Raw genomic sequence first — 9,437 nt, forward strand, 5'->3', positions numbered from 1 at the left:
CCAATCACAACGCACTGGATAGCTGGCCAATCAGAGCACACCTCGCTTTTTCAGACCGATGAGCTTTGTAAAAATCGACGCGTTTCAGAAAGGCAGGGCATAGAGGAGAAACAATAATGTACAGTATGTGGAAAATAATGGGTTTTTTGAACCTTAAACCGCATAAACTCATTTCATTACACCAAATACACAAAATAATGTTCTTTTTAGCAGCATCATACGACCCCTTTAATAAAGGTCTTCAGGAACACTAGAAACTTGCCGGCAGTTGTTCTGGAGCTAAACTATGCGTGAAAGGGGGCCTCAAGGAGCAGGATTGGATAACCCTGCATTAAACAATCAAAGACTGGACATTTTGCCCTATTAAGTCTTTTACAATCTTTGAAAGAAAGTAAAATGCGGCCTAAAAATCTACAGTGTAAACCCCGCTTAAGGGCGAGACTATTCAGTACTGAAAGGGAAAAGAAATGCTCACGTTTTCCAGGTGATAGTGGTGGGGACGGGGTTTCCATCAGCCTGACAGGTCAAATACGCACTTGTCCGACCCCTGTACCAGTTGTTATCATACCCTACGATCTGCACCCGGGGAGGATCTGACAGAGAGAAAAAGACAGACAGAAAAAGAGTAAATCGAAGGATCGAACAACTAGCCTTTATGAATGAGTTTAGCCTTGAGCCACTGAAGTCTTGGACAAATCGAACACTGATATGGTCTATCAGCGGACTCCATGATGACCTCATTGACCCTTAGCTTGTGTTTCTGGTCCAAGCAGCACTGTAAAGCCTCAGGGTAATTTGCTTGATGGCTGTTACTAATGTCTGGCATATTGCGTAGACACATTACTGGCCTGGACCAATAGAGACATGACTCACTAAAGCAATTCTCAGCTATAGCAACAGGGAGTGCTTAGCGTAACAGCCTTTGGATCAGTAGTTTCTGGTGTATTTAATGGTCTGGTTGAAATCTTACATTCAACAACAAGTCTCATCGGGAAGGTCTCGGGTTGGGTCATGGTACGGTGTGTCACCATGCAGCTGATGTCTTTGCCATTATCCGATGACTGCGGAACCAGCATGTAGGAACTCTGGACGGTGACTGTATTATCTTGATTTTCCGTCTCGATCGGCGTTGTCACGTTTCCGTTAAGCGGCGTGGACCAAGAAATAGTCGCTGCCGGACGGCCATTGGATGATTCACAGCGCGCCACGATGACTGGGGTTTTGCCGGCGGTAACTGTGAAAGTTGTAGCCAAGTTCTTTGGTTTAGCTGTGGGAAAGAGAGAGAGAGTATGACCTTTATTTGATGCTATAATGTGAAGGAGGGTAAGGGAAGATGAGAGGAGGAGGGGAGGAAGTGGAGACGGGAAGATCACAGCTCTGCTTGTCCTGCCACACGCTAGGCACAGCGCTCACATTGTACTCACGTTTCGCTCTGAGAAAGACATCAAAGAGAGGGAAAGGAGAAAAGCCGGGGAGACGGGGAACGACAGGGAAGTGACGACCTCTCAGCATGATAAGCAGGCAGATCAATAGCAGGGAGAGAGAGGAGGGGAGGGGGCAAGTGAGCGAGAGACCGGCCAAGGTTACTGCCACATTTCACACACATTAACAGCAGCACAATTGATCAGACAATACCATTTAGAAATCCCCTTTAAGCACACAAACGGACACAGACGTGAGAGCGAGTATGCGTACACACACATACTCCATAAAACAGACTAAGACTGCAACTGACAAATATTTTGATAATCGATCCAAGCTGTCACTTGTCGTTACAGTCCTCTCCCCCACCCAAAAATAGATTTTACAATTTCTATTATTTAACATTTCCCCCAGTATTTGATTTAAAATAATGCTGTCTATCAATTAGTACTGCAAATAATCAGATACAAAAATGCCTAATGCTCCTCCTGATTGTTGAATTAGTTTTTCCTTAATTTTTTAGATTAGTTAGATTCAAAAAATAAATTGTTCCTTGTATTTTATTGGGGGGAAAATGTATACATTTCAATTAATCATAATTGGATATAAAAAAAAAATTTCCCCTTGTTTTTACTGAAAAACTGATCTGTCAATTTAAAAAAAAAAAAACTGAACTAATCAGATTTTTTAAAAAAAGAAAAAAAAGAAAAAAAAAACAAATTTCCCCCTATTTTATTGAAGAAAAAATATCTTCAACAAACAATGTGCAAACTAAATAATATTAACAATATATTTATAATTTGATGAATGCACACCAAGCATTTTGCTAATGCTATACACGTAAATACATTTTATTAACTTTATGAAATTTGTTGATCATTTTCTTTATAATTTTTTTAACGATTTTATTGATTAGTCGTTGCAGTTGTTGATGTCTCTTTTCCTCCAGCCCACACAAACACATACTCATACTCACCCAGCATGACCAGCGAAGTGACTCCCTGTTCGTTTCCAGAAGGGTAGGTGGCATATTCACAGATATATCGGCCCTCATCGGTCATCTTCACTTCTCTGATCTGAATGGATGGGTTGTCCAAAGAGGGCGGATCTGTTACAAAACTGACACGTCCTGATACAGGGGATTTCGTTGGGTAATTTGCTCCAAATGTTGGATGGAAAACTGCAATGTTGGTTCGCTCTGCATCATTCCGTTCAAAGATCCATGACACCTGCATGCCAATGGAAACAAATTCAAAATCAATTCAGATGACGATCTTCAGATGACATCAAATGCTTTCAGAAAGTTCTTACTTCAACCCCAGTGAACAAGTTATTTCTACAAACTCTTGTTCGTTGGGTTTCACAGCTCTGCTTTAGACTGGCAGGAAATTCTGAAGGTTGATTTCAGACCTGAGTGAGTTGGGTTCCGCCTGGGTTTGGAAACTGGCATCGCAGTGTCACCGTCTGACCAGGATATGACACGACTTCTGGCTCCACCCTCACACGCTGAGCCAACGACCCTGGAAATAAAACGAGAAAAGGCCCTGAGAACAGGAAACGACCTTCACTTCTGTCCGGCTAAATTCAGGTGACCCGCTACCACCTCGCTGAACACGCCAGAGAGAAATTCAGCACGTTCCAGCACAGTCTAGGAGTTCAGGGATAGCGAAATAAGAAATGATAAATGAGGTTACAACAAAACAGCAAGTAGGCCAATGTTTCTGATCTCAGCCGGGGTGTGAGTGGGTGCGAATCTAGATGTGAGTGTGTGCGTGCAAGCGTGTGTGAAAGTATCTATGAAAAAAAAAAACATTCAGCTCACTCTCTGCAAGAAGCATTCATCATCCACCACAACCCTGACAGAACACATTCAACGAGTACATGAGTGTGTATGTGTGTGCGCACATCAGTGGGGGTATAAAGTGGTAAAGAATTGAAAATTGCACACAAAACACAGTTAAGTGTCATGGGAGCATGGGTGCTTGCAAGTTTGACTCCGACTCACAACATTTTCTGATTCCATTCTTCCCCATCATTTCCTGTCCTGTCTCTGTGGCCTTCTAAAAGTGGCAAATCTAATGCAGAAAGGTACAGGTCACATTTACCATTTTTTACTGAATTTTTGCTGTCGAAATACATTAATTTCAATAAGAATCTGTGCAATGAGGAATTTGCGTGAGATTTGCGCAGATTTCACATCGAGTTGAATGTGAATTCACCGTGCTGACCAACAGAAAGCTGATTGGTTTGAAAGTGACTTTAATGTGAGCTGTGGTTTATACATTGATACACTATTGACAATAAACAATGGACATTTTTTTAGCCTGCAAAATTTCGCTAAATGCGACCAAAAGTGAGACGGGCATGAAAAAACCCTGTCAAAAGCTGCCACTGGGGTGGTACCCTTTTAAATCGTACTAATATGTACACTTTAGATACTAATATGTACTGCCCCAAAGGCACTTTTTTCCTGAGAGTGTACAGTGTGTAGGTATAAAACTAGTAAGACAGGTTGGTCTGCTAACCAGCTGAAAAGACCGAAACTCACAAATGAGAAAACACCGCCTCATCAAAACTGTGAAGTTCAAAGGGAAAGAAAAATTAAGCAAGAGGAAGCTTGAAAAAGTAAACATGTTTTATGGGAACTCTCATTTGCTTCCTTAGTTTTATCAGGAACATACAGTGGCGTTCAAAAGTCCATATTGTAAATATGGGATTCAAAATTTCTATGCCACAAATCAATTTGTGACATTGATAATGTGACTCTTTGTCTTCTTCTGTTGAAACTCAACATGCTCTCAGGACGAATCATGCTGGAGAACATGATCATCCGGATTTTATACAAACTTGTGGAGCTTCAGTGATGCGGTCATTAAAATACAGTAGATGTGGAAGTGCAAACTAAACCCTCTCAAATTCATGTTCATTTTCATTTCAACTTTTCTCCTAAATTGTGAGGCTGATAATATAATTTGTAGAAGTAATACATTTGTATTAATAAAACAATACATTTAATTAGAAAAATGGAAGCATTTTTTCCACAAGTGGTCTTTTGGACCCCACTGTGTCTCTTTCGGTCTCTTGCAGGTGCTCAATCTGAGACGAGGGTGCGCCTGTGTGTGTGTGTGTGTGTGTGTGCCCACCGAGGCTATTACTTCTGAGCCTGCGTTTGGCACCGCTGAGCCCTGTTATTGAAAATCTCCCTCTCTCCCGTCTCTCTCTGGATGGAAAGTGAGGATAGGTCATTACACTGATGTGTAGAGGGGGTCAGCAGTCCATCAGAACACTAAACACATTCACTTCTCACCTCGACGTACAGCAGCACGGTGTGTAAATGGAAAGGAGGGTACGGGGGTAGAAGATAGAGAGATGTAGTAATAAGCTGAAAGCACAGGAGAGATAAAAACGCTGATACAGTCAGCATAGATGGCATATTTCTCGCAAATGAAAAAGGCTGTAAAGGGATACACGTACAGTCCCTTGTATCATACAGTATAAATACTGCATAGGTGATCTTAAGGTCCACTGTCACATCTAGTTTTTTTTCACATCCTAGAGTTTTTTGTCCACTGAAACATTTTCAATCGTCTGAACTGGGATCAGAGGAAAAGTTCAGAGAAAAATGTAAAAAATAGAAATATAGCTACCCATTAAAAAGGCTGTTTGCCTATACGTCAACTTGGTTTCCAATAGTATAAAACTAAAAATGGCATCTGTATGGATTAAGGTCCAAAGCAGCATGTAAAACCGAATGAGAGACAGAGGCTGTGTGTCAAGCATGTTTCGGTGTGCTTGCCGCCTGCAGGTGACATGCCACACACACACACACACTCAGAGGGCGTTTATGTAAATCACACACCACCATTCAGAGGCCTGTCACCCATCATCATGTCTCACACACACACACACACACACACACAGGGAACACTGCTGCCTTAAATATGCTCCCGCTCTTCATCCTTCCATTCTGGGAGAAAACGGTTCAGTCCAGTGTGGACGGTGACAGACGAGCACCCAGAATGCGACCAAAAGTGAGACGGGCATGAAAAAACCCTGTCAAAAGCTGCCACTGGGGTGGTACCCTTTTAAATCGTACTAATATGTACACTTTAGATACTAATATGTACTGCCCCAAAGGCACTTTTTTCCTGAGAGTGTACAGTGTGTAGGTATAAAACTAGTAAGACAGGTTGGTCTGCTAACCAGCTGAAAAGACCGAAACTCACAAATGAGAAAACACCGCCTCATCAAAACTGTGAAGTTCAAAGGGAAAGAAAAATTAAGCAAGAGGAAGCTTGAAAAAGTAAACATGTTTTATGGGAACTCTCATTTGCTTCCTTAGTTTTATCAGGAACATACAGTGGCGTTCAAAAGTCCATATTGTAAATATGGGATTCAAAATTTCTATGCCACAAATCAATTTGTGACATTGATAATGTGACTCTTTGTCTTCTTCTGTCGAAACTCAACATGCTCTCAGGACGAATCATGCTGGAGAACATGATCATCTGGATTTTATACAAACTTGTGGAGCTTCAGTGATGCGGTCATTAAAATACAGTAGATGTGGAAGTGCAAACTAAACCCTCTCAAATTCATGTTCATTTTCATTTCAACTTTTCTCCTAAATTGTGAGGCTGATAATATAATTTGTAGAAGTAATACATTTGTATTAATAAAACAATACATTTAATTAGAAAAATGGAAGCATTTTTTCCACAAGTGGTCTTTTGGACCCCACTGTGTCTCTTTCGGTCTCTTGCAGGTGCTCAATCTGAGACGAGGGTGCGCCTGTGTGTGTGTGTGTGTGTGTGTGCCCACCGAGGCTATTACTTATTACCGAGCCTGCATTTGGCACCGCTGAGCCCTGTTATTGAAAATCTCCCTCTCTCCCGTCTCTCTCTGGATGGAAAGTGAGGATAGGTCATTACACTGATGTGTAGAGGGGGTCAGCAGTCCATCAGAACACTAAACACATTCACTTCTCACCTCGACGTACAGCAGCACGGTGTGTAAATGGAAAGGAGGGTACGGGGGTAGAAGATAGAGAGATGTAGTAATAAGCTGAAAGCACAGGAGAGATAAAAACGCTGATACAGTCAGCATAGATGGCATATTTCTCGCAAATGAAAAAGGCTGTAAAGGGATACACGTACAGTCCCTTGTATCATACAGTATAAATACTGCATAGGTGATCTTAAGGTCCACTGTCACATCTAGTTTTTTTTCACATCCTAGAGTTTTTTGTCCACTGAAACATTTTCAATCGTCTGAACTGGGATCAGAGGAAAAGTTCAGAGAAAAATGTAAAAAATAGAAATATAGCTACCCATTAAAAAGGCTGTTTGCCTATACGTCAACTTGGTTTCCAATAGTATAAAACTAAAAATGGCATCTGTATGGATTAAGGTCCAAAGCAGCATGTAAAACCGAATGAGAGACAGAGGCTGTGTGTCAAGCATGTTTCGGTGTGCTTGCCGCCTGCAGGTGACATGCCACACACACACACACACTCAGAGGGCGTTTATGTAAATCACACACCACCATTCAGAGGCCTGTCACCCATCATCATGTCACACACACACACACACACACACACAGGGAACACTGCTACCTTAAATATGCTCCCGCTCTTCATCCTTCCATTCTGGGAGAAAACGGTTCAGTCCAGTGTGGACGGTGACAGACGAGCACCCAGAATGAGAGTTTAGATGGGAGACAACGTGCTGTGACTACAAATTGAGTGTGTGTGTGTGAGTGAGAGTGAGTAGACCTTCATTTTATATCACAAGGACAGATGACGGAGCATACAGGTTCTATCTGCAGAGCTTATCATCACTCAAACTCACACATAATCGGAGTAAATGTGTGGTAAGCAGGAACATGGAGATGTCCAGTGGGTGAATGAGAATCATTCATGACACAGCTGATGTGAGCAGAGAGAGGAATAAAGACTGAGGGGTAGGAACAGACGGAGATGAACAGCTGGAGGGGGTCTGTGGGGAGCGTGGCCGTGCGTGTGTTTGCGCGTACAGTAAACATTTATGTGCATTCGCAAATGTCTCGAAGTGTAAAACTGTACCTTCTGTTTTTGGAGACTTTTTGAAACCTTTTATTGTTAAGAGACCGTATAGGAGACAGAAAATCTGGGAATGAGAGGAAAGTTGGCACAAAGATGTTTGAATTCAGAATTCAGTTTGAATTCTAACCATGGCTTCCCATACACTACAAAAAAAACTAATCTTGTATTTTTATGTTGTATTTTAGTACAAAAAAAAAAAATGAAACGAGATACATTACCATTAAAAAAAATTTCAAAATGTTTTTTGGAATTTATACTTTTATTCAGCAAGGACGCATTAAATAATAATATTTAGATTTTATTTAAATAGAATTTAGATTAAATTTAATAGATTAAATTAGATTTTAAAATAGAAAATATTTTATTTTTTATAGAAATAAAAATGTCTATTTATCAAAGAATCCTGAAAAATATATCACCGCTTGTAAAAAAATATTAAGCAGAACCGTTTTCAACATTGATAATTATATTTTAAAATATATTAAAATAGAAAAGTTATTTCAAATTATAATATTATTTCACAACATTACTGATTTACTGTATTTTTAATCAAACAAATGCAGCCTTTGTGAGCATAAGTGACCTCTTTCAAAAACATTAAATAAAACCTTTACCAAATCCAAACTTTTGAACAGCAGTGTATATTGCATAACCTTGTTTTAAGGAAGTTAACATACAAAAAAAATGCAGTATGCAAATTGCAGTATGTCAAATGACAGATCTCAGATGTCCTAATACTTAGTATTCATGAAACAGTAGGTAAACAATCCCCAGATGACCTACTGCATCTGCTGAGATTCTGAAGTGTGCAACCAGTGGACACTTTGCTATCCCATGAGGCCGCAGGAGCAGAGAAGCCATCAGATTAAAAAGTTTAACAAAAATAGTAAGGAAGTCAATCTGCTTGTTTCAAGTCTAAGCCAATGGGTAGCATGTTTGGTTAGCAATAGGGTTGTGACGGTGAGGAAGTTTTCCCACCGGTTAATCGACGTGTGACAACACCGTTTGGGGGGGAGGGGGGGGGTTTAGTTCGTTTGAGTTTCCCTCTTTTCTTCGCTTTCAAAGGGCTTGTAAAAGTGCCGTGCGCATTTTACTTTCACTTTCAAAGTGACAATTCGGCGTCAAGAAATTGTTCGTTTGAGTTTTCCCTCTTTTCCTCGGATTTATTGGCTTTCAAATAGCTAGAAAAAGCGCCAGCAGGAGCAGAGAAGCCATCAGATTAAAAAGTTTAACAAAAATAGTAAGGAAGTCAATCTGCTTGTTTCAAGTCTAAGCCAATGGGTAGCATGTTTGGTTAGCAATAGGGTTGTGACGGTGAGGAAGTTTTCCCACCGGTTAATCGACGTGTGACAACACCGTTTGGGGGGGAGGGGGGGGGTTTAGTTCGTTTGAGTTTCCCTCTTTTCTTCGCTTTCAAAGGGCTTGTAAAAGTGCCGTGCGCATTTTACTTTCACTTTCAAAGTGACAATTCGGCGTCAAGAAATTGTTCGTTTGAGTTTTCCCTCTTTTCCTCGGATTTATTGGCTTTCAAATAGCTAGAAAAAGCGCCATGGGCGTTTTACTTTCACTTCCAAATTAGCGGCAATTTGGCATTGACTCAATTCTAGCAACAACAACGTCAAACGCAGAACTTTTATTAACAAAACGAATAAAAAAACAAAATAACAAATTACTTAGAATACACAAAGTTTAAATAGGTATATAAAACTGAAAATCAGCAAACACTGTGGAACCAAATAAATAAGAAACGAATGTTTAAAAAACTTCCAGACAATAGACTTTTCAAAATCTAAAATATTGCCAAACAGGCTTCTTTGCATTTCCTTTCTAAACAATCTTCTGCCATCGTCTTGTCTTTCTCACCTCACTCTTGTCAGTCAGCTCGACTCACTCTCCTCACGTGATAAATAAAATCTGATTCCTGCTCCGTGGT

The 9,437-nt window shown here is 40.5% G+C and overlaps 1 protein-coding gene across 1 annotated transcript in view; it reads right to left on the minus strand.

The window, feature by feature from the left end:
* Positions 1–471: 471 nt before the first annotated feature.
* LOC107582119 (nectin-2-like) overlaps positions 472–9,437 on the minus strand; it is a 45,374-nt gene continuing 36,408 nt past the window's right edge. Inside the window, exons 2-5 of the mRNA XM_016267856.1 lie at positions 2,833–2,942; positions 2,399–2,651; positions 971–1,267; positions 472–593 (exon numbers count right to left, since the gene is read on the minus strand). Coding sequence (XP_016123342.1) covers positions 472–593; positions 971–1,267; positions 2,399–2,651; positions 2,833–2,942 — 782 coding nt within the window. The remainder of the gene's footprint in view (positions 594–970; positions 1,268–2,398; positions 2,652–2,832; positions 2,943–9,437) is intronic.

The sequence above is a fragment of the Sinocyclocheilus grahami genome, unplaced genomic scaffold (genome assembly GCF_001515645.1).
Source record: "Sinocyclocheilus grahami isolate Dianchi unplaced genomic scaffold, SAMN03320097.WGS_v1.1 scaffold40.1, whole genome shotgun sequence".
Classification (NCBI taxonomy): Eukaryota; Metazoa; Chordata; class Actinopteri; order Cypriniformes; family Cyprinidae; genus Sinocyclocheilus; species Sinocyclocheilus grahami.